At 37.7% G+C, this 26,135-nt stretch overlaps 2 protein-coding genes and 1 non-coding gene across 3 annotated transcripts; 2 read left to right on the top strand and 1 right to left on the bottom strand.

Annotated features, from left to right (window-relative positions):
- Window positions 1-1,005: 1,005 nt before the first annotated feature.
- On the bottom strand, window positions 1,006-21,414 carry LOC134659564 (single-stranded DNA-binding protein 3). Its single transcript, XM_063515231.1, has 7 exons — window positions 20,941-21,414; window positions 19,333-19,542; window positions 16,946-17,092; window positions 13,832-14,008; window positions 11,634-11,750; window positions 6,057-6,161; window positions 1,006-1,197 (listed from the first exon to the last, which is right to left on the bottom strand). The coding sequence occupies exons 1-7, from the start codon at window positions 21,284-21,286 to the stop codon at window positions 1,064-1,066; spliced, it is 1,236 nt and encodes a 411-aa protein (XP_063371301.1). The 5' UTR covers window positions 21,287-21,414; the 3' UTR covers window positions 1,006-1,063.
- A 406-nt stretch (window positions 21,415-21,820) lies between these two features.
- On the top strand, window positions 21,821-25,020 carry LOC134659541 (large ribosomal subunit protein eL32). Its single transcript, XM_063515207.1, has 3 exons — window positions 21,821-22,011; window positions 23,467-23,576; window positions 24,818-25,020. The coding sequence occupies exons 1-3, from the start codon at window positions 21,897-21,899 to the stop codon at window positions 24,995-24,997; spliced, it is 405 nt and encodes a 134-aa protein (XP_063371277.1). The 5' UTR covers window positions 21,821-21,896; the 3' UTR covers window positions 24,998-25,020.
- On the top strand, window positions 22,548-22,627 carry LOC134659909 (small nucleolar RNA psi18S-841/snoR66). The gene has a single exon (XR_010097837.1). It is a non-coding gene; the product is annotated as a small nucleolar RNA psi18S-841/snoR66 (small nucleolar RNA).
- Window positions 25,021-26,135: the final 1,115 nt, after the last annotated feature.

Below are 26,135 nucleotides of genomic sequence, written 5' to 3'. Positions count from 1 at the left end.
TTTACAGTTTTGCAAATAATGTGACGAAATTTTTATCTTTAAATTGGAACAACTTATTCTTTACTGTAACGCGGCAAGCGAATTAATTTTTTCCTAATAAAGGAGCATAATTTTGAACGTAAACAATGTATGACATTGAATAGTGTTGTCCCACACTGCTTTAGCCGAAACTGATACCGGAAAAACTACATATAGGGTGACGGCACCAATCATGGACATGTTAAGCACAGTAGTACCCAGTAATGGACTATGGAACTAGTGGATTTGTGTTTTTTAAGTAGTCACACTTCACACTACACACGCTCATACACTCTTTAGTGTATGAGTTTCAGTTTATATTGTTGTTTCTTTAAAAAACTAGAGTCCGTTTCTTAAAAATTGAGTTTACGTAAATAAATGACCATAATTGGTTCTTGTCCATACTGGCGCCGCCACCTTATGACCTTGAATAGTGCTGTCCCACACCCCGTAAAGCTTTGGATTCCTCCGAAAACGGTGCCGTCATATTACGGCCGCTATATAGCGTTGATTGACGTCACTAGAACGTTGTCTATGTAAACAAGATGGCGCGGTTTCCTAGACGGCGTTACGTTACGTTGATTGTCAACGTAACGTAAGATGACGGCCGTCATGACCTTGTCGATAGTTTCGTGAACGTTTTATTAGATAGCGGTGACGCCATTTTGAATAAATGACACGAGATGTGAATAAATGATTCCGTACTACGATTATTTTCCTCTTCTGATGATATTTCATCCTCCAAGTAAATTATAGATGATCAAGCAAATCTTGTCAGTAGGAAAAGGCGCGAAATTCAAATTTTCTATGGGACGTTATCCTATCGCGCCTACATTTTTCAAATTTGCCGCTTTGACCTTGGTGGCTGACGGTGTGTTATGACGCCGTGGTACTTTCCACATGTCGCCACCGTAAAGACGGCCGTCTTTTGCTGCCGCTATATGACGGCCGTCATATGACGGCACCGTTTTCGGAGGAATCCAAAGCTTTAGCCGAAACCGAAATCGATACCGAATTTTGGCAAGTTGGCGGCCGGCTAACAAATTCACTGCATGAAATAGTCCGGATGGTCTGGATCCTTCTCGAACCGCTTCGCTTCCTCTTGCATGCTCTCTTTGATTTTCAAGATGGCGGCGGACTCTGTCTGGTCGCTCTGGTCACCGCCCGGCCCTCCGAAACCTATGAAAAGTACCCTTTAACATTCATATTTTATATCTAAGGTTGGCTGGTTCGGGTTTGATGTTGGCATTTGTGATGTCACGTGAATTTTGATTGAATACCTGGGTGGATCAACTATTTCTTGTTGTTATTGTGTCCGGTCAGTCAAGAGACAATAGTAGCATAGTTTGTTAGAAGACATTGTCCACCACCTTCTGACACGCTTGGTAGACGACCCTCAATGGAAAGGGTTTATTTATAAGTATATCAAAAAAGCGTGTTAGGTGAATTTAAATGCCTAAAAATCAGGTTTTAAAGAGTGACCCAGAAGAAAGTAACCATGGCAACGAGTGACAAGAAAAAGTTGATTCACCCACCTACATAAAATATAGTAAGAATAGAATGCTCACTCCATACATCAGTTTTGGTACCAAAAAGAGCGGAATTATTAGTACTGCCATAGAGAAAAAAATACATAGAGTGCTCACTCCATACATCAGTTTTAGTACCAAAAAGACTTAGCATCTAGCATCGAGTAGCGGAACTATCAGTACTGCTACTTGACAATAGATGTAGCACCGGCCGGAATGTCTTATGCTGTTGAGATAAGACTTTCCGGTCGGTGCTACATCTATTGTCAAGTAGCAGTACTGATAGTTCCGCTACTCGATGCTAGATGTAGACACTGAAATTAATAGTCTGAACTGATGTATGGAGTGAGCACTCTTGTCTTATTATATTTATCTATGGTACTGCTACTTGATATATCAGTACCACGACTCAGGAAAATTGTATTGAACAACAATTTACAACTAATATTAAAGCAGGAGTTGAAAATAGAGTTCCAGCTAATCCAGTTATTTTATTAGGTGAAAATTGTTGAGCATTAGACTTTTAGGTCGGTGCAACATCTATTGTCAAGTAGCAGTACTGATAATTCCGCTACCCGATGCTAGATGGCGACTATGAAAATAAGTCTTTTTGGTACCAAAACTGATGTATGGAGTGAGCACTCTATGTATTTTTTTCTCTATGCCTACAGATAATGACAGAATTAGGGAAAGATGGATTAATAAACATGTCGTGTGCCTCATAGAATGTATAGATGGCGCCACTCGGAGAGGTCTAAGAAATAGATGCAAGTAACATATCGTCGGTTATGAGCAGGCATCAGAGTTTTTGTCGCATGGTAAGACTAATAGCAAGCTATGGAGTCGACATTTGCCATAAATGTAAACTCTTATTCATACTCATACTCATGATTAATTTTATTTAATATGAGAACAGATTACTAAATAGTTACTACGTATATATGTTTAATTTATTAAACCTCATTTGTTGCAATAAATGTATTTTTCAATTGGGCGAGTTGTACTTCACAACTCAAGCACACTATAGCAGATTTTTCATAGTCATATTGTAAATCGTTGTATGGCTCTATCCATGCCAAAATTGCAGCTATTTCTGGGTTAGGCATAATAATTAATTATGGAATATTCCTCAACGTATTTACCACATACAGATATAAATAACTACTACGTTTGCAATCACCAGTGATTGACACATGACAAATACTAATCAATTTTATCAGCGGTCAGTACCTACATGACATTAGGTCTTTCGCAGCGATGTAGTTTGTATAGTTGTATGTTAAAATAGTTGAAGTTATGAATTCATAATGTAATAGAAAAATATTTTATTATATAATTCGACTAAGATAATATACACGACCGACCGCTCTAAAGGCATTTTAAGATAAATTAAATAAATGAGTATGAGTATGAATAAGAGTTTACATTTATGGCAAATGTCGACTCCATAGCTTGCTATTAGTCTTACCATGCGACAAAAACTCCGATGCCTGGTTATGAGTTTAAACCGGCTAAATCCATTTTTGAAATTGATTTATTTTTAAATATGATTTTAGGGGGGGGGGGGGGTCAAAAATCGTCAAAAATAGATGACGTAATTTATGAACAGCCCCTAGGTACAAAATCCTCTATTTTCAAAAAATGGATTTAGCAGGTTTACACTCGTAGCCAACGATATAATAATATAGCCTCCCATTTAGTACAGTCAAGTGTAAAAAAATTGACAAATCATACTTTAAAATATGTCCTATAGCTCTTATGTCAGCGAGTTAAAAACTACGGGACTAATTTTTGAGTAAGTTGTCTACATCCATATTTTCACACTTGAATGTACCAACTAAGAGAGTAAACATTTATTAGTGTTGCGTTGTTATTGAATATCAGACCTGTCAAAATGGCACCCCTCACGACAATCATGGGAATAAAGTGTCATTCTATGGAACTTGCGAACTATGAAAACCATAGAAGGTAGGATCGTATAGAAGTGGTATACGCGTGCCTCCGTGAGGGACAAAACATAGGCAATGCGACACTATGATTGGTAGAATTTATTTGTTGCCCACCATAATCCATACTAATTTGTGGTGGGGAATAAAAAAAATGTGAGACTGTGACAAGGACAAACAATAATAGCGCTTTCGCTGCTACTCCTACTGAAAGATACATAAGACTATCCCGTTCGGTAATTTCCCCCCACCCCTCGTGCCAGATCTAGTTAAAATACTAGATTCATGATGAAAACAAACTGCCATATTGAAATTGTCACTAAATGTCATTTTACTAGTGACTTTTTACATAGCAAGTTCCATAGAATGACACTTTATATAAATACTACTTTGTCGGTTAGTTGATAATAAAACTCGTGGTCAAATTAGCACCTTTTCTTTACAAGGGCACATTAATTTTTTCAATTTTTTAAACATGCAGATTACGTCTGCGAGCGATATTCCAAATTTTATATTAAAGGAAAAAAAGCCGGAAGCGTAATTTTTCCATTTTTTCCTTTAATATAAAATAAGGGCACATTAATTGAGAATTCTGCTAATAAATAAATTACTGGGTATTTTTTGTTGGATTTAGCAGAACAAAGGTATATTTGAGTAAAAAAAAAAGAATTTTACAGTACATATGGTGCTAGTTTACCGCACTAGTGCGATAATTAGCACATTACGTAACTATGTCGAAAACTTAAAGGGCCATATGTACTGTAAAACTTTGTACGATACATGTGCGAATACTGCGAATAGGTAATATGCAACTCATGACGATTTAATTTATCACCACTCGTTGATTTCTTATATTTCGCACTTGTATCGTAATGTACTATATATTTAATAAATAACGCAGAAAAGGCTAGTTTTCTTTATACAAATTAAATAATTGCTGCTCATAAGTTATATAAAGTATTTAGATAATAAATATGGACATATTAGTCACATATTTTTTCTTTTCATAATTGTTGTATTTTATACTGTTAGGAAACTAGCCTTATAAAACAAAGAAATACGATACGCCACCTTGCAATTGAAAATGTTGGCCATTAACCATTATAAATTGAACCGTAAACTGTAATCGTCCGTTACGGTTTAAGGTTCAATTTATAATGGTTCATGGCCAACATTTTCAATTGCATTAACGTTTCGGCCAACACTGGTCGTACCAATATACCAATTCTAATTGGAGCTATAGATAGTTACAGTTGCCATCAGATATATCGGAGCGGCTAAGGTGCTCACAAATATCTGAACACGCCTCTATTGTCATGGCGCTAGAGTGCGTGTTCAGATATTGTGAACACCTTGGCCGCTCCGATATATCTGATGGCGACTGTACAATCCAAGATGATGCTTCTGTTCATGGCGTTGAAAGGGTTTAAGAAGAGTTAAGAGGAAAAACGATGAACGTCCTTTTTTCGAATTTGTAATGTTAATGTTCAAATAATTGTTTAAAATTTTGATACGTATCATAAGTAAAGAAAGAGTGGTAACTCCACACATCAGTTTTCTTACCAAAACGCGAGTTATTTCGTAGTCGACATCTAACGTCAAGTAGTAGAACTATCAGTGTCGCTACTTGACACTAGATGTCACAAGTTTCACTACTGACGAAAAATGTACTACTAAAACAATTAACCTAATATTATAAGCAGAAGGAGTTGAAAATAGGCTTCCGGTGCATCCAAATATAATATTAGCCGAAATTTGTTGAGAATTAAAGTTTTACTTTGCCGCGACATCTATTGTCAACTAGCAGAACTGATAATGTTCACTAATTGACGTTAGATGTCGACTACGAAATAACTCGCGTTTTGGTAAGAAAATATATTATATATATATATATATATATATATATCTGCACTCAATGTACCTAGCTTCCTTGAATAACTTATATTACTAACTAGATATAAGTCCGTTCGATGTTCTGTATACAATTTCAAGTTACACAGGAAAACCTGTAATTGGCCATACTATTGTATAAATTAGCATAACGAAATAAAAAACTGTATCGCTGTTGGTTTTCACAATAAATACAATATAATAATATAATGTATGGAGTTACCACTCTTTCTTTACTTGTATATCTCTATGACTACGACGGTACATGTATAGTTTGTAGCTTTCTAATAGACCCCGAAGGCTAATCCTATTGTCTATTGTTAAGAAAAACCGCTCGTGCCACGTGCCACAACCACCTGCATAAAAAATCGGTACTTCGGTTACTGAGTGCCGGCGAGTCGAACGCTACAGAACCAGTCTAAAATGTGTCATCGAGATGCGTATCAAAGGCGCGTTATCGGAGAGCGCACCTACACTGGTTTTTTGAGCGTTGGACTAGCCCGCGCTCACGTGCCAAATAGAATAATTAGGACCCTTTTTTGCAGGTAAGTAGCACGTGCGGTTTTACTGAACAATAGACAATAGGATTAGCCTTCGGGGTCTATTAGAAAGCTACAAACTATACCGTCATTGTTTTTCCCCTGAACCCGTCACTCGTAATATTAGGACTCACTTAAGTTGTAGTCCCCCATACCGGAGCCCGAGTCCTCGCGCGGAGTCCCTGGGCCTCCGCCCACGCCGCCCGGGGACGATTTCATGCCGTCCACACCGCCGAGCCCTGCGGCAAGCATACCGTCACACCGATACCGTCACACCAACACTACATTATGACATAGAGAAAAAAATACATAGAGTGCTCACTCCATACATCAGTTTTAGTACCAAAAAGACTATTAGCATCTAGTATCGAGTAGCGGAACTATCAGTACTGCTACTTGACAATGGATGTAGCACCGACCGGAAAGTCTTATGCTGTTGAGATAAGACTTTCCGGTCGGTGCTACATCTATTGTCAAGTAGCAGTACTGATAGTTCCGCTACTCGATGCTAGATGTAGACACTGAAATTAATAGTCTGAACTGATGTATGGAGTGAGCACTCTTGTCTTATTATATTTCTCTATGTACCAACACAACATTATGACCACACATGGGGGCCTATACAAATCAGGGATGTTGCGAACAGGGATGTTGCGAATGCAGATTTTTTGACATCCGCGGATGCGGAGATTAGGTGTCAAGACCTGGAAAACGTCAAATATTACCTTTTTAGAATTTTTTTATTTAAAATAAAACGAAACGTTTAGTATTTGAGCAAGAATATAGGTGCATTATATTTAATAAACAGTAACTTGGCCGACTTTTCTGGATCTAGACGATTTCGTTATAGGTAATGACGAAATTACCTAGCACTTACGCCGCCGAAGACGTTCCTGTACCGACTTGTTCGACATCCGCATCCGCATAAGCTCCGCATCGATTTTATGCGGATGCGGATGTTGAAAATGTGGATGTTCGCAACATCCCTGGTTGCGAATATCCGCATCCGCATCCGCAACCGCGGAACTTCCGCATTACAGTATAAACTCCATATAACGTCACTCGATATAACGTTTCACTCCCTATAACGTCGACATTTTTGCCTCTAGTTGGTTTACTTTAATATTAATTTCTCTCTATTTAACGAAAACTCTTTATAACGTCAAAAAGTGTCCGGTCCCTTGAGTGTCGCTATATAGAGTTTACACTGTATTTTCGATATCCGCATCCGCGTAAAATCGATGCGGAGTTTAATGCGGATGCGGATGTGGAACAGGTCGGTACAAGAACGTCTTAGCATCGGCGCAAGTGCTAGACTGCTAGGTAATTTAGTCATTAACCAAATAAACCTATTAGAAATGAGCAGTCAAGCGTGAGTGGGGCTTAATGTACGGAACCCTTGGAACGCGAGTCCGACTCGCACTTAGCCTGTTTTTTGAAATAAAAATTACTAAAATGTAATATTTGACGTTTTTTATGTACCTATCTTGACATCTCAGATACAAGTCCTATTCACCTTAGTGTAAGGCCTGAGTGGACGCTCTTGTTGGGCGTGCAGCGGGGCGGGGCGTGCAGCGTGCATGTTAAACAAATGCGCACGTATAGGAGCGGCCTTAGTGCACGCTGCTCACATCACGCGTGAGCCCACAGCCACGCTGCACGCCCCGCCGAACGCTCCGCTTCGAGCGTCCACTCAGGCCTTACACTTAGAATACATTTAAAAGTGGAAAAATTACTGTCTTGGGTGAGTTGAACTTACGGCCTCTGGATCGCTCTGCCATCTGAGCCACCAAGACCTCATCCATATCCAGCAAATCTTTCCACTTGGGCAAAGAGTATTTGAAATAGAGGCGGATTGTCAAAGTAAATTGTGTAGCCATAGTAAATTCACTGCCATCTTTTGACAAAAGATTAAAACTGTTAGAACGCCATTTGACGTTGACCCTTATTCTTTCACTGATATGTGTTAATTTGTTAAATATCGATTAACGCCATCTACCCGAGAGTAGGCCAAAGTTATGGTGCAATCTTTTCGAGCGATGGCGCCATAACCTTTGGAATGCACTCGGGTAGATGGCGTTAATTTCAATATTTAACAAATTAACACATATCACTTATCAGTGAAAGAATAAGGGTCAACGTCAAATGGCGTTCTAACAGTTTTGATCTTTTGTCAAAAGATGACAGTCAATGTACTGGGGTTCATAATTTACCATGACAGTAACTCTCTATTCACTCTATTCTCTTTGATATGGGTCAAGGTTTCCCAAGCGACATCTACCGTAAGAGCGTTTCACTTCTTAAACGGTCAGAGGACGTCAAACTTCTATGAAATTATGACGTAAATAACACATGCACTGCGTGTGCTATCAAAAAAAGTTGATCCACCCATGTATTTGCACCGCGGGCAGAATATTAAACGTCTAAGAATCGTTAAGGTAATTTTAGTATTCTGGTATTATTAGTTTCTAACACTAACTGAAGGTTCAGTCTCGGCCAAAAACCTGCCGAACATTTCGAGCGAAACTGTACTTTCGGTAATTTTCGACTTAAGCTTCGGTTTCGGCATAGGAATTTAGTTTCGGCGAAGGTTTGATTTCGGCGAAAACTAGAGCAAAACCGAACCTTCGGTTTCGGCAAAAATCCGTTTTTGGTCGGACTCTATCTAAACACTAATTTATACCAGATATTAACAATGACTTGAAAAAATAAAAAATATATAGAATTTCTAATCATCTAGGGTTAGACCAAGACAAGTCTGCAGTGATTTTGATAGCACACGCAATGCAAGTGTTATTTCAAACGTCAAACTTCTATGAAGTTATGACGTATAAATAACACATGCACTGCTTGTGCTATCAAAATCGTTGCAGACTTATCTTGGTCTAACTCTAAACAAGTTCAACTTTTTTCAGGCCAGTATTTTGTGGGCACTAGGGCTAATTGTTCAGTTTGCTTCATTCTTATGATTAATGCTACTTAAAAATAATGCTAGAAAAGAAACATGATCAAAACATAAATAAATATTGGAAGCAAATAAAAATAACACGATGAAGATTTGATCATATTCCTATTCTACGTAATAATCTAACAAAGGGGAAAAATATTTATTTATTTGCTTTTAAAAACCTTCTACAGCATAATAATACCAAATAGCTTGAAATAAATAAATTTTAATTTATAACCATGGGTATAACGATTTCTTCCGCTTGTCGAGAATATAGCAATTTAACTAAGTAGATGCTATATAACGTTAATATAACTGCCAATGTAGGAGCACAATAGGGAATACTACGCGAAACTCTGCGTAGGGGGCGCCACTTCCAACCCCTCACAACCTAAGGGTCTACCGCAAACGAGATAGTCGAAATTTTCTTATCTAACCTCTCTATCACTCTTGCATATTCGAGCGATAAAGAGACAGATAGCAGAGTTTCGATTTCGCGTTTCCCGGTTGGCCCTTGGCCCTTTGTAAACAAACCGCCTTGATGTATCATTGTCATATTTTATTGTCTGTGAAAACTTGTCAGAAACAGTTTAAGGCGCAGTATGTATAAGTTACTCTATGGTTTACGATGTCTGCTAGTGCTGCCCTCTGGCGGCAGAACATCGCAGTAATACCCCCTATTACCGTTACTTTCACTAAATTTTTGTTATAAAATATCTAAATAGTTCTACCCATGGTAAAAACTTAAGATTATATGTACTTATTAAACGCCATAAGTACAAGAACATGATAAAAATATTAACAGAAAAAATATTCCAATAATATATATCAAGATCTCGAAAGCGAAGATAAAGTCTATAAATAAATGAAATAAAAAAATCTTATACCCTGTGGCGTTATAAAATCCTTTCCTACTAAATTTACTTAGAAGTGCCGAATTTCAGAAAATTCCAAGCCAAAATGAGTTTTAGCAGAATTTGATTAAATTTCTCAATACTTTTCTATAAAAAAAAACTACCATAAACTAGCATTCACTGAGAAATACTGCGAAAACTTTAGCACTAAATCCAGATCAAAAATAATTAAATTGCTGCATAATTATTTTATTCTATACTACGTAGTATTTTTCTAGTATATACCCCGGTATAATGTGGCCCGTAATAGGAGCAAAAAATTAAACTATAGGCTGTACCAAGGTACCAACCAACCTTTGTTCAGCGACTTTTAAAAATAACTTGTGTTTTATTTTAAAGTTTGTTCTAAGACGCAATGTATTGCGATTTTTGTTATTTTTAAGGCGTGACAAGCAACGTCAAATCAGAAGATAATATTTCATTTGTATGAAAAATAGAAAGTCCATAATTTTGAAAAGTTAAACAAAAGTGTCACAGTGTGAGGAGTACAATATGTTTTAATTTTTTGCTCGTATGAAGGGCCCACTGAATAACAGCCCGCCGGACGATATCGGCCTGTCAGTTAGAACAAAAAGTTGACAGCTCCGAACAATTGACAGTCCGGTACCGTCCGGCGGACTGTTAATCAGTGGGCCCCTATACAGGCCCCACCCGGTATATGCTAGCTATTAAAATATACTTTAAAAAGCAGAAGGGCGGTAGCGGCTTGGGTAAAAATAAAATAGAAACATTTAATAAATATATTAGTACTTTGCCGTTTTAACTGGTTAAACAGCAAATAAGATGTATGGAGTCAGACCAAGAAAAGTCTGCAACGATTTTGATAGGGTGAGACCAAGAAAAGTCTGCAGTGATTTTGATAGCCCACGCAGTGAAAATGTTATTTACACGTCATGAATTCATAAAAGTTTGACGTTTAAAATGACACTTGCACTGCGTGGGTTATCAAGATCGCTGCAGACTTTTCTCGGTCTGACTCTAGCACACGCAGTGCAAGTGTTATTTTAAACGTCAAACTTCTATGAAATTATGACGTATAAATAACACTTGCACTGCGTATGCTATCAAAATCGTTGCAGACTTATCTTGGTCTTAGTCTATTATGTTTTTTTTTATATATAAAATATTGCTATTATTGATTAGTACGTCTACAGCGTTGCCCAGACCTGCTTTGATCAGTTCTAACTTATAATATAATCGATACCGTTAAACCACCAAACTATATAGTCTAAAAGCTGCCAACTATGGTCTAAAATATGAAAATTCTAAGGTACCACAGTTCCAAGGCTAAATATTTTCATAAATGGAAGAAAAAACGCAGACAACACCCAAAAGAAGACTGGTATTGATTATTGATACTAACTTACGGATTAGACTCGTGAACGATAGTTGCAGTATTGGACATATTTGGGTGGGTTTGTCGTAACCCACTGGGTTTACGATAATTATTCAGTGATTGACTGGTCTAGTATTACTTGTATTATCTACTGAAACTGATACCTACTAGTATTATTAATTTAGCTCGCTTTTGCATAGATCTAAGTCAGTCAAATACTGACTGTAAAAGTCAAAACCTATGACATTTTACTGAGCTTATCAATAATTACAAAAGTTAAGATAAAAAGTTCGATAAATTAAAATAATATAAATATGTCATAAGTTTTGAGTACGCATGATAAGTCAGCCCTCGCACGGACGTTTATCTGACGCAAATAACTATAAGCGCGGGCAGGGGACATTCCGGTTTCGGCTAATACCGATTTTGTATTTTTTTTTTACGTTCTCAGACGCCCTGAAGGCGAGGACTGACTTATCGCCTGGCAACGTATATTAGGTTATGTTTTATTAACCTTCAGTAGCCGGGGGTTGTGGCAAGTGCGGGGGCGCGGGGTGCTCCCCCGCCAGCGGGAACTCCGCCCCGAGCGCTGCGCCGACCGGTTTCATCAGTGTATACATGTTGTCGCCCCCTGCCGTAAACGCTTGTTTCGGTTTCGGCCGATACCAGTTTTCTGGTATCGAGCGCGTCACGTCTCTTTAGACGATAGCGAAATAAACTTTTTTTTCTGATATGCAAAATGTAGGGTTATTGAAACTTATTGATTGTCTTTTTGTTTCGATATCGTTTTTATGACATAATACAATATTATTTACTTTTAAGTTTTATGGGATAAATACATAGACAAAATTATATCGGGTCGATAGGTGATGAATAGAAACAAAAATTATAAAAAATGCAATTGGAAAAATTTATTTCAAGTATAATTCATGATAATTTTGCCTATGTTATTCAATTATACAAAAATGATTATTTTTCAATATTTTACAGATAAAAACTCGATTAAAAATATACTTGGTAAATTTATTTTGGGATTTCTCTAAAAGTAAAAAGTACTTAGTTTAATAAAAGTCGATTTGTAAATTCGAAGGGAAATGTTATTTTTAATCGAGTTATTTTAACAGACAGGAAATAACTAGGGTTTTTCGGCCAGAAACATAGCCATAATAAAACAAAAAAAAATTAACAAAGGCAGGCATAATTTCTAGTCAGGATGGAGTTTTTTTATTGTTTCTAAAATAATGCTTATCACGAATCACGAGTTTTGTTTATTTTTTATTATTTTTTAGTATATAACAAACGAAATAATGTTTCTGATCGAAAATATAGAATCGATACAAACATAAAAAGGGGTCATGTACAAAATTGGGACAACTTAAAAATACATAAAAAGCGTTATACAGAAGAGACCCAAGCGTGTACAACCAAGATTAAGCAAGAGTGAAGCAAGCAGAACGAAAAATAAGATTTTGTGAAATTGACTTTGATTCGGAAAGTTTTTGGCGCGGTTTTTTAAAAGCACCTTTTTCTTACAGGAATAGAAAATATGGGTTTAAGACTCATTACACTTTAAAAATTTGATAATAGTGTTCTTGGTTACATCGCGCCTAAAACTTTTCACAAGAAAATCATTAAGTATACATTTAAGGAAGTGCCACAGTGAAATACCTTGTTTTAGTGATGTAACGATACTAAAACCTGCAAATGTCTAAATAAACAGTACAGTTTTAAGGTTAGGTTAGACGCCGTTGGCTCGGCCAGTAGTCACAGTAAAGCTGGGGTACCGGTTGACTGATTTGGTACCGATACCGAATTCGGAACCAGAATTTTTTCAAATGTTTTAATTGTGAAACTTTTGTACGTGTAATCGTTTTTATGGTATCGTCTTGGGTCGTCCCATTCGTTTTTCGTCAAGTTCTTAAATTAGTCCTATTCTGCTTTCGTCACCCATTCTACATTCGTCACAATCGTCGGTGGCTTTCAATGTAGAATGCGTGACGAAAGCAGAATAGGACTAATTTAAGAACTTGACGAAAAACGAATGGGACGACCCAAGATGATACCTTTTTATCAGAGAAATGATACCCTAAGGGGCTCAAAGTCGATACAAGGAAAAAAAGTGGAAAAGCGTTAGATTATATGAAAATATAAGAAAAACACATATTGTTAATAGTTAATACATATTTCAGTCAAAAAAATATATTTGCGATTCAAATCCCGACTGTTACAAATGCGAAAGTACATTTCTTTATTTGTCTGTCTGTGATCACTTCACGCTTAAACAGCTGAAGCGATTTAGATGAAAATTGGAATGGAGATAGTTTGAGGCCCGGAAGGACATAGAACATTTTTATCAATTATCTTAGGCATAGAATATAGAATATTTTTAGCAAATATCGAGGGCGCAGGCTATTGATTATTTTTTATATTATTCAAAGATTGAAAAGCCAAATATTGGAAAATGCGAACTTGTTTCTGCCTCGAAATAAAAACAAACTAAGCTAATTTTAACAGCTAGAATAAGTCACCTTTTCCTTATATTCAAAATAAGGTATTGTCACTGAGAAAAGATTCGTAGTTATTTTAATTTCAAACGTCCAACCAAAAATCACCGACTCGAAATTCGGTTTCGGTACCCGGTACCAAGAAATGTGGTATCGGTAACCCGCCACCACCCCGCACTCGCACCTGCCGCCTGTCACCTGCGCTCACCTGAGTTGGAGGAGTCCTGCGGGCTCGGCATGATGGGCGTGGGCGGGCCGGGCGGCCCGTTGGAGCCCGGCGGGGCTCCGTAGCCGGGCGAGCCGCCGCTGTAGTTGAGCGGCGCCGCGCCGCCGCCGCCGCCCCCCGCCCAGGCGCCGCGGGGACCCATACCCATTGGTGGCATACCTGGTTACACAGCTAGTTTAGCACTCCAGTATTCATGTCGTGGTAGAATGTTCTCGACCCCATGACTACGAGTATAGCCCGGATTTTTGGTGCGGCAATGTTTTGCACTTGCCAAAAAAATAGGTTAAGAAAAACTGTATAAACAAAAACTATTTTAACATTTCTTTTCCAAGCACATAGCTCATGCCTAATCTTAGCTCGTAGGTTTGGTAACTATAGTTTGTCAAGCCATTTCCGTCTTATGAATAAAAAAAAACAGTAGTGTTTTGTAAAAAAATGTAGGTGTCCCAAAACATCAGAAAGAAAAGTTGTTTTTTTAACCATCCTTACCACCACTTTTATTAAAGCCTGACCAGGAATATATGATCACGCGCCATGTTGCGGAATTTCACTGGAACTATTTTTTTTTCATACTAAACTGAACTGTCACCCTATACAGTCTGGTAAAAAAGAGTAGAAATTAAAAAGTGGCAATACTGTCAATACTGTAGTGTCGTCCCTTTCAAATAAATCTAAGAAAAACGGGACGACACTACAGTGTTGCCACTTTTTAATTTCTACTCTTTTTTGCCAAGCTATACATGAGAATAACAGCGCCCTCTTGACAATGATCATATATTACTGGTCAGGCTTTAACAACATACAGAATGGTGTTTTTTTTATTTTCGTCATGTGGTTCGCAGTCATCAGGGAAATTGATTAGGGGTACGCGTAACACATTTGAGACACCCTGCTCTCCAGTTTTGGTATAATGGTGGCCGCTGCTGAAAACCATCGCGGCGCGGACTTCTGAGGAACGGGCCGGTATTTCGACGGCTGCGTGGGAATCTGCTGATTCCTGAGCCGAAAATGGCGACGCAGCAGAAAACTTGTGACAAAATGTTTTGAAGAGTATTATTGTATGTCTGTAACATAGACTAGGAATCCTCTAGACGGAGTTTAGAGCAATTATTTCAAGAAAGCGATGCTGCCAAAAATACTGGGGTGCGGGGGACGAGGATGAGCGAGTCCCGTGCCGTGATTGGTCCGTTCAAAGACACGGACGTCACACAAAGACACTTAGACTGGAAAATGGAGTAAAACTACCGTATATTTGTGGTAGAGGGGGTAGCGCTACTATGCTCAGTCTGGAGGATGTCTTGTCTGTGATCTGTAAGGTATGTACATATATGGGAATTTTCAGTAAACAGTTTACCCAATTAGCGTGAGCAGTTAAGAAATGTTAATCGCTGTCAGTCTTGTGACGACAATTAAACAAGACATCTTTATGGGAATCAACTTTTTATTTACATTGTAATATACAACAAACTAGGTAATATATGTCTTATTGTTTATGAACCAAAACTAAGTTTTTATTAAATTTTTATGCTTAATTATCGTCACAAAACTTGACAGTGATTAACTTTTCTTAACAACTCACGCTAATTAGGGACACTACTTTCTGAAAACTCCCATCTATGGGCCTTATTTACTTGCCTGAAAATAAATGCTATTAAAATTCCTATTATGACTGTAAAGTATTTTTATTTGTGTAATCATTGAAATGTGATTTCTTTTTAATTTCCACTTCATATAGTTCGTTTTTTTTTTTAAATTAAGATTAGAAAAAAGGTAAACAATTTTGACATGTCTTTTTATTGAAATACACGACGAAAAAAGTGCTACTAAAACAATTTACAACTAATATTATAAGCAGAAGGAGTTGAAAACAGACTTCCGGTGCATCCGGTTATAAAATTAGCTGAAAACTTTGAATAATTTTACGCTTTAGACTCACTTGTTTTAAGTCACTCGCGCGATATGTTTCGGAGAGCCTAGGTCTCCTTTCTCAAGCACTAACAGTGCGAGCAGCGTTCACGCGGCCGTGTGTACGCGATATTCAATGTTATATAAAATTATTCAATGTTAGTATGTCTCACAACAGTTTTAGTTCGATTAGCTGAAAACTGTTGAGCATTAAAGTTTTACTTTGCCGCGACATCTATTGTCAACTAGCAGAACTGATAATGTCCGCTACTTGACGCTAGATGGCGACTAATGTATGGAGTTACCACTCTTCCTTTACTTATATATCTCTATCGTCGCTGTGAACTCTTTAGATGAACATATCACGACTCAATATTTTTGCGTAATTTTCACCAGCAATGCTGGATATTTTGGTCGTCTCTTTCTCTTTCGGTGTGCGGGAGCTCGTTAGCGCGTGCACATTTCACGCTTGTCCAGCCGCGACTAAAGGCAACTTGTCCAATTTGTCACAAGGTAAGCACTTCAATTTTGGAACTATCTTGAGTTATAAATGGGTCTCTATTGTTTCCCAAATAGTTTTAAGCCCTTAATGTATCGTTTGCCCGCATTTTCGTTAGTCATAATTCATTTGGTTCAGAAACGCGTCACTTTTAAAACAAACCTAACCTAACCTGTCTATGGGATAACCTGACGAAAATCCTTAAATGTTTCAGTTTTATGACTAATGATAATATGACAAACAATACATTATGACTTAAAATTTTATGGGAAACGACGGGACCCCGTTATAAATCATCGGGATGCTGTGTCGGAGCGGGGAGGGGTCGGGGACAGGGATCGGAACCGGTTTTTTGCAAAAACTTAGAAATAACCATATTTTTCGAATTATTTTATACTCGAAATGTAGGACTCAGTTGTATTTTTAGGTTACGACTTCGTATTATTAGATTGTCCAATTAGAAATGAAGTAATTAGCAAAGAACGAAAAAATACCGTTTCCGTTCCTATACAAAAAAACCGGCCAAGTGCGAGTCGGACTCGCGCACGGAGGGTTCCGCATCATTAACAAAAAATAGAGCAAAAAAAGCAAAAAAACGGTCACCCATCCAAGTACTGACCCCGCCCGACGTTGCTTAACTTCGGTCAAAAATCACGTTATATTTGTCTGTGGGGAGGGGGGGGGGGTCTCACCTGGTCCCTGCGGCGGGGGGCCGCGCATGCCGGAGTATGCGCCGGGGGACATCGGCCCGCAGCCCGGCCGCGGCGGGGTCATGCGCGGCCCCAGCAGCGCCGCCGCGCCGCCGCCGCCCCGCTCCATCGAGTTCCCCATCATACCACCTGCAAACGACACTAAACTAGTAGTTCGCCCTGAGAACTCGCGGTTCGCCAAAATGTTAGATCATTATTTTAAAATTGTATATTTAAAACTATATTATAAATGTGTAAGCCGAGCAGTTTCATTTGATACCAAACCAAACTCGACCATACTTTCTTGCAAAAACGGTGACCAGAATAGCAAGACCCCTCACATATAGCTTTTTAGCCTTCTAAGCTCTTCTAGCTCAATAACCCCTTGATCGAGCCTGCTCATAATTTAATGACTAAAATATAATGCCCTCGACTACACGTTTACCCAATGTCATTTAAAATAGAACAAATTTACTTAAGTTATTGTGTATCAAACTATCCTCTGATAGTTCAGCTTAAAAACATCGAAATGCCGGGACGTGCCCCTAGCCAGCCGTGTGCTCCAAGTTGAATGTAAGAACTTCACTTTGCTTCGCTCGCTCGTTCGATAAGATAGGGCTCCGCTAAATAGGGATGATGACACATGTTGAATTTTATAACAAAATCTAGTAAAATAGCAAACGAGCAATTTATCACTATAATGTGGATATTGAAATAAAATATTGAAAAATTACAAAAATACGGGACCTGAAAGTTTCAAAATTTAAGTTTTTTTTTAACTTCCAAAAACGATAAAAGTAAGGGTACCATTCGATTCCTTACATTTCATGCAATAAAATATTGTATAGCAACTATATACATAAACGCAATATTTCACCGACAAAAACGCAATTTTCTTGTTTTGTCCATACTACAAGATGGGCGATGACGTCACGGCCCTTGGCCGTTTTGTATAGGGCGTTTCGCGAGTGAAGTGCGACTGTCGGCCTTTGACTACAATTTCTGACTTTTGTGTTACTTTAATGCAAAGGGTCCCATATAGACATTTGATCCTAAAAACAAACCCGATCGATTGATACCATAAAAAAAATTAGTCATGTAGCCTATTCCAGTTCATATATCATATTCATTAACGGCTGCCGTAGAGAAAAAAATACATAGAGTTCTCACTCCATACATCAGTTTTAGTACCAAAAAGACTATTAGCATCTAGCATCGAGTAGCGGAACTATCAGTACTGCTACTTGACAATAGATGTAGCACCGACCGGAAAGTCTTATGCTGTTGAGATAAGACTTTCCGGTCGGTGCTACATCTACTGTCAAGTAGCAGTACTGATAGTTCCGCTACGCGATGCTAGATGTAGAAAGTGAAATTAATAGTCTGAACTGATGTATGGAGTGAGCACTCTTGTCTTACTATATTTCTCTATGCGGCTGCTAACTTAATCAGTTGATGATCGTCGTTTGTCCCTATCTGTCGTTATATACAGACAAACGACGATCATCAGCTGATTAACTTAGCAGACGTTTATGAGTAAGGCCGTAAATTTTTACACATTTTAATAAGATGATTTACCAAAATGGTGGAAAAGCTGGGATATTATTTATTTATTTTATAGGTTACTAACTATAGTTCGTTTTTTTAGCATTAGAAAAAAGGTAAACAATCTTGACGTGACTTTTTATAGAAAAACACTTTCTGAAAAATAAGTCACAACAAATATGTAACAAAAATGAATCATATACGATTATTTACATTCTTTTGCTGCATATAAGTAATAGACACTGAATTTAAAAAAAAGTTTTTCTATTAAAATCGCATAGTCTTTCTAATGCAAAAAAAAACGAACTATACACTCTGTCTGTACTAACTTTTATTGAATAATAGAAGGCTAATGTAGGTTCTGCCATCTTGTGGGCTACATCGGAAGCATAAACTTGACATTTACATTTACATTTGTATTGTATTGTATTGTATTGTATTGTATTTACGCCTCGCGCCAAAAATCTAACAGCTCCTGTGCTACCCCCTATAGTTCATGCAGTTTTCTAAATCAAATTTCTATTACACCTTATGTGTATAATTGCATGAATTCTATAGTGATTTAAATTGTATTTTTTTTTCCTTATTTTCTCGTAATGCATGTTAATTATAAGATGTAATTATTTTTGAAAAGATGTGTCCCGCCGAGTTTGTTGCCGGTCCCATAATGGGATACCCTCCTCCAATTGAGGGGGGATTTAAATCTTCTCCGGGCAGAGGTGTAGGGTTGGAGCCGGTCTACCTAGCTTTATTTGACGTTCATAAGCGCATTGTAATTATGCCTACTTGAATAAACTATCTTTTATCTTATCTTATCTTATCAGTCCCTATAATACAAAACATACCTGGCGGTCCGTTAAAATCGTTGCCCATCCCCATCCTGACAGGCTGGCGGGGTCCGCTGGAGTACCAAGGTCCGATGAAGGGCTGCGACCCCATGAGCTGTGGCTGCGGGCCGTGCGGGGACGGCTGTGAGCCGGGGTGAGGTGCGGGCGGTGATGGCCGGAGTGAGGAGTTTGGGAAGAAGCCGGGTGGCATGCCGCCGCCACCCATGCCTGCAATCAAAAGGTTACAATAATTTATTTTACTTAGTACAACTTTGTCATCTACAGTCACGCTCCGTGATTGTCACGCCGTTAGGGTTCTAGCTAAATTGGACATTCAATAGTGTAAGTATGTAATAACCAATTTAGTTAGGCCCTAAATGGCGTAACAATCCCGTGTGGTGACTGTACAGCAATTTTTAGGGTTCCAACCTCAAAAGGAAAAGACGGAACCCTTATAGGATCACTTTGTTATCCGTCTGTCTGTCAAGGCCCTTTATCTCGGGAAGTCGTGGAGGTATCGAGTTGAAATTTAAACCATGTACTCAGGTCTACAGCCTCTTGAAGCTGTGAAAAAATCAAGTTGACGTAAAAAAAGATACGGCCGTTTCATTTACGCCGCAAAAAACTTCCATTTAGACACTTTCAAGGCAATCAAAATTTACTTACTTAAGGGTACTTTAAGAATTATGGAATTTGGCAAGTAATATGGTCTTCGGACTTTGTTGTTGATTTTTGACCGACTACTTGGTTTGTCAAGGGTGGCACAATATAAGTATTATAACACCTATATGTACAGTCAGCTGCAGAGAAAAGGTACCACCCCTGGATTACGTGGATTGCAGTAAATAAATGAAATTAAATTTAGAGCCTCAAGCAAACAAACAAAACCAAGTATTCGGCCAAAAATCAACAAAAAAGTCTGAATTATAGTTTCACTCTGCTATGAAGATTGTATTATAGAAAAGTTTATTTTTTCTGGATGACATGGGTTTAGATGTAAAGCTTGGATTGGAAATAATAGGCAAGATACTAAAATAAAATTATAGTATAGTTGTAGTCGTGTTGTTACGTTTTTTATAAGAATTTCCTCATGGAAATTAAAGGTAGTAAAAAACAATCTTTTTTTTTACTTTCAATGTTATTTAAGTAAAGGTTACAGTTTATTTTGAAACAATGTCAAATAATAATTGATCTAAGGTTATATTGCACACAATTGTATGATAATATATGGGTAAAATATGCCTATAACATAATATTAGTACACTTTTAGGAATATTTTGCATTTCCTTTGGTGTAAGGAGTTTAGTCAGTTTACACATGGCAGAATTTACCATAAAACTTTAAAACAAATCTCTCTAACATACACATAATCTATGTAAGAGACAGAAAAGTAAAAATATGATTTGCCTACTTTCGAACACAAAATTGATATTACAAGTCATGATTTTACACCAAAACCTGTAAAAACCCACGAATAACATGGCAATGTTGTAAAAACCACGCATTATCTCAGAACAAACCACTATTTACACACTGTGATAAGAAAAACTATGCCCTACATCTGGAGATGAAGTGAGTAAAATGTATCATAAATACGATGTTTTTAAGTGATATAAAGCTTCGTACCGTCGTTAGGAGGCGCAGGACCGGCATTGTGTCCAATCCCGTTCACTCCATAGCCAGAATTAACGAAGCCGTAGTCATGGAAGGCCTTAGCCTCAGAGGAGTGTTCGCAAGTGTCCCGGCGCTCGGGCGCCGCGCAGTACAGGTCCCAGAACACGCACCACCACGAATGCAGGAACCCCGGCGGCTCCCCGAGCGTTATGTTCTTCTCCCATCGTATTTCTGAGAGAAACGTCTGCGCCGCCTTCTGAGCCCCAACATGAAGCAGGTACTCGTACACATAGAGGGCCAACTTTTCGCGAGCCTGAGCGTCCGAAGGCACCGTAGAGCCTTTGCCCTTGGCATACATATCGACTGGAAGTCGACGTTTATGATTAAATTGTTTATTATTTACATTAACGCTTTATATCAATAAATTCAACTTTACAAAATGTCATTGATCGATGGCGACATTTGGCGTCTGTGGCATAGAGAAATCGGATTGTTCTCTATGTAAACAGCGAGCTGTCACAAAAGTGTGTCTATGACTAGTAATAGACAAATTGCATTTCCGCTCCTAAAGTGGCAGATATATTTTTGAAGCAATTATTTAAAAAAACGATAATACATTTTTTACCTAGTAAATACAAAATAAAAATAAAATAATTGTTTTAACCAATTTTTGTTTTCAATTAAGATTATTTTTTTAATCAGACGTAAATTATTAACTATGTATCGAAACAAAATAAATGTATATTGTAATTTACTATAAAATATGTTGTAAACATTTATTTAGAAACAATAAATCCGATTTTATTTTTACAGATTTAATTGCATGACGCGTTGTTTTAAAATCGTAGTGTGTAATCGAAAACGCACCCAAAATCTATAAATGTCTACAATTGTCTATTCCTTCTTCCTTTTCGTGTGGCCGTGTCACCGCGTGGTTCACTGCCGCATTTCGCGTGAAAAATATCAAAATGGCTATCAAACCAGTATACAGGCCTACGATCGTTAAAAAGAGGACGAAAAGATTCATTCGTCACCAGTCAGACCGATATGACAAACTCAAGCGTAACTGGCGTAAACCGAGAGGTAAGAGATGTGCAAAATTTCGTTAAACCATACTAACTTGACCATGCCTGCGTACTTACTTTAATGTCCATTTAACTCACTGAAAAACATTTAAAGAGAGTTTCATGACTAAACGAACTAAATTATATTTATTTACCTTGTTCTAACCTAACATGAATGCATGTCTGATATTTTGTTGTTAGGTTATATTTGTATCCTATTAAGAATACTGACGTTCCTATAGAGTATAATACGAATTTTAACTAAAATAAATTCCCAAGCTGTTACTAAATTTAGACTGTACAGAGTAATATTAGAAAAAACTTATTTCCACCTACCTCACATCTTACTAACTATCATAGTATTATAACTATAAAAGATACTTACCTAAACTTGTTACACCTATTTTTGCACATTAAGAATCACATTGCTATTTTCACCCTTCTACCTAACAACCAATCTGGTCCAGTGGTTTCATGCTCTGGATTTAGATCATGAGGTCCTGGGTTCAAACCTTGACTGAGGTCTAAATTTAGTATTTTTCTATGGGTTTAGTATGCAAGGGCACTCTGTGTTATTCATTCTGTATGATAATTACAATTTGTTACCTTGCTAGATTAGAACTACCAAACCCTATTCCGGATAACTCCATAGTTAATCTGGTCATAGTGGTAGATACATTTTGACTATTTTAATAATTAAAACTTCATTACTGGGACTTAAAAAGACAAACTAGACAATAAAACTAAACTACATGCATTATAAAACTTAAAAATAATTAATTGTCTTAATAATCTTATAAATAATTTTAATACATTCAAATTTATTACTAGTTTTATGGTTCATATAATCCAGAAAATCAAATGTAAAACAAAAGTTTTTCTTGTATAAACTTTTATCATATCACTTTTAAATTTTTATAGTGTGAATTGGTTTTACTAGATATGGCTAAAATATGCATAAGGTCACACTTTAAACTTTTAATATAAGACTTAACTCCAAAATCAAAAAACATCCGTGTCCCATCAGCCATAATGTAAGAATCTTTATTTCTCAGAAAATTTGTATTCATTATTGTAATTAAACTTGTTTTGTACAAAAAAATATTAATAAAAAGAATCCTTTGAAGTGTCTTTAATAATAATAATAAATAATTTATTTCAAGTAAGTAAAGCCTCGTCTCCATATCGCGCGGCAAACCATCGAACATTGGCTCGCGCGGCGGCCGCGCGCAATGGATACCGGGCGCATCGAGTTGGCTCGCGCGGCAGCCCGGTATCCATTGCGCGCGGCTGCCGCGCGAGCCAATGTTCGATGGTTTGCCGCGCGATATGGAGACGAGGCTTTAGACTCCTATCTTGGTTAGTAGAGAAATAAAGGAAGATATAGCAAGTTTTTTAATGATAATAATAATATGGAGTACATATATGGACTAGTTTTTTCATAGACTATAACACTGGTCTTGTGATGTTCCAGGTATCGACAACAGGGTGCGCAGGCGCTTCAAGGGTCAGTACCTGATGCCCGGCATCGGCTACGGTTCCAACAAGAAGACCCGCCACATGCTCCCCAATGGCTTCCGCAAGGTAAGGACTAACGGCGTTATTCATAAACGGTTGCTAACTTAATCAGTTGATGATCGCCGTTTGTCCCTATCTATCGTTATGCCATAGAGAAGGAGAAACGACGATTAACTTGGCAGACGTTTATGAATAAGGGGATAATTCTATACTTTGTTTTTTTAGCATTAGAAAAAAGGTAAACAATCGATGCATGTTTTTATGGACAAATATTGAAACACGCTTAAAAAAATAGTTTTGAAAGCAAAATAATGTAAGAGATTGTATTTGATTTATAATTCTAACATATTTGCTGTGACGTATTTATCAGAAGTGATTTTTAATAAAAAGACGTCAAGATCGCTTACCTTTTTTCTAATGCTAAAAAAAACGAACTAAAATTGATATTATATTGTTTCATTTGTTCATTTGTACACGAATAATTTAGGTCTGTTTTTAAGTCCCCAAGCAAAAAGAGGGGTGTTATAATTATACATGTATGTTTGACGCCAATGTCTGTCCATGGCAATGTAGGTCTCAAACGGATGAACCCATTTCGATGCGTTTTTTTTTTACGTGAAAGCGAGTTTCTTAGCACTGGTTCTTAGCAATGTTTGATAATAATCGATCCAGCAGTTTGAAGGGTATAGTCCGTTTTTTTAGCAGTAAAAATAAGGTAAGCGATCTTGGCGTCTTTTTATTACAAAACACAAGTCACAGAAAATATGTAACAATTATAAATCATATACGATAATTTACATTCTTTTGCTTTCGTAAGTAATATAAATTTAATTTTTTAAATGCGTTTTTCAATTGGCATATTATAGATCTTTCTCCAGTATGGGCTGGGGCACTGAAGACTATTGTGAATATTGTGATGATAACTACTCCAAAGTAGAGTCCAGACGAAATGATCAAATCGACCGATTTCACCATAAAAGAAATTGGCTGGAGTAACAAATTCGTATTCTTGCGTCCGCACCTCCATTTTATCTGTAATATTGGTCATAATCGGCGATCGAAATCAGCGAGCCAAATTGGCGTTTGAGTCCGCACGGCCTGATTCGATCGGACAATTTCATCAGATTGGCGAAAAATTGTCTCGTCTGGACACGGCTTAACTTAATTTATTTTTACATTTTTTTAACTTATGGCGAGGTCTACAGCTCACAGAGCAACTAGTATAGACATTTATGTTGCTACTTCGATACTATCACTGCGAAGTTTGTGCAGACTTGATAATTTCTCTAATCCGGTGTCCATTCCAGGTGCTGGTCCACAACGTGCGCGAGCTCGAGATCCTCATGATGCAGAACCGCACGTACTGCGCCGAGATCGCGCACGCAGTCTCCGCCAAGAAGCGCGCCGCCATCGTCGCGCGCGCGCAACAGTTCTCCGTGCGAGTCACTAATGCTAGCGCGCGTCTGCGTACGCAGGAGAGCGAATAAACTGTCACTTTAGTTACATACAATGTTGTTTTATTTTTACTTTATTTTATTACCATGAAAAACATTTGGAAGATTACGATTTTTTCGTGAAAATTAAGTAATTACCAAAGAGAAATATAGTAAGCATAGTGCTCACTCCACTCCATCCATACCATAGAGAAATAATATACGTAAAGAAAGAGTGGTAACTACATACATAACGCATAGTTATACTTGGACAACCAGATCTTGACAGTAGAAAAAGGCGGCAAATTTGAAAAATGTAGGCGCGAAGGGATATCGGCCCATAGAAAATTTGAATTTCGCGCCTTTTTTTACTGACAAGATTTGGTTGACCAGCTATATTTCGTAGTCGTCAAATAGCGGAATTTATCAGTACTGCTAGTTGACAATAGATGCCACGACGAACGAAAAATAATGCTCAACATTTTTTTTTTATATGGTGCTCAACATTGGTAACAAGGCAAAAACAAGGATTTTGCGGTAATTGCGTTCTAGAGTCGGCCCAAGATAAATGCAGTGATTTTGATAGCACAGACGGTGCGAGTGCTATTTTAATCGTCGCTTCTAATAAATTATGACGTTTAACCTTTTGGACGCCAATGACCGATATATCCGCACCGTAGGTTCAACGCCAAAGACCGATTAATCTGTCACAGACCACAGAGTAACATAGACCTACGTGTATATGCATAAAGTTCAGTTTTGACACTTCGGTGACGTGGCGTCAGCGTGACAGCTTTTGTGTTTGACACGGCGCGGCGTCGAAAAGGTTAAAATAACACTTGCTGTTGCTATCAAAATCCCTACAGACTTATTTTGGTCTAACTATGCAGACATGAGGTCGTTATCCACATATCCAGTACCCATCAGTATTAGGTATCTAACGCACGGCAGCGACAGAGGGGCTACCGCGAAAACCGAAATTCGCTAATTCCGGGAATTTTTCTCCTTTACTCCAATGAAGGCGTATTTAGAGTGACAGAGAAAAATGCCTGCAATTGACGAACTTTGGTTTTCGTGGCAGGGTCGCATTTTGATCGTTAGGTAACTGCGCGCGTGGTCGCGTGACAAAAGCTAATAACTTAAGTTTTGCCGAATCGCTGTCAAAAGGGGACGGCGGAATGCAAGAGTAAAA

Source organism: Cydia amplana, chromosome 25 (assembly GCF_948474715.1).
Source record: "Cydia amplana chromosome 25, ilCydAmpl1.1, whole genome shotgun sequence".
NCBI lineage: Eukaryota > Metazoa > Arthropoda > Insecta > Lepidoptera > Tortricidae > Cydia > Cydia amplana.
Note: the sequence above shows the minus strand (reverse complement) of the source record. Positions and strands in the feature narration are given on the sequence as shown.

Excerpts from the sequence above, each read along its gene's own strand:
- LOC134659564 (XM_063515231.1), bottom strand. The coding sequence starts at position 21,286 with ATGTATGCCAAGGGCAAAGGCTCTACGGTGCCTTCGGACGCTCAGGCT. Across the intron at positions 19,543-20,940 it reads TCCTGCGCCTCCTAACGACG|GCATGGGTGGCGGCGGCATG; the intron begins GTACGAAGCTTT and ends TTTTGATTGCAG. Across the intron at positions 1,198-6,056 it reads TATGGGGGACTACAACTTAA|GTTTCGGAGGGCCGGGCGGT; the intron begins GTGAGTCCTAAT and ends TACTTTTCATAG.
- LOC134659541 (XM_063515207.1), top strand. The coding sequence starts at position 21,897 with ATGGCTATCAAACCAGTATACAGGCCTACGATCGTTAAAAAGAGGACG. Across the intron at positions 22,012-23,466 it reads TAACTGGCGTAAACCGAGAG|GTATCGACAACAGGGTGCGC; the intron begins GTAAGAGATGTG and ends GTGATGTTCCAG. Across the intron at positions 23,577-24,817 it reads TCCCCAATGGCTTCCGCAAG|GTGCTGGTCCACAACGTGCG; the intron begins GTAAGGACTAAC and ends TGTCCATTCCAG.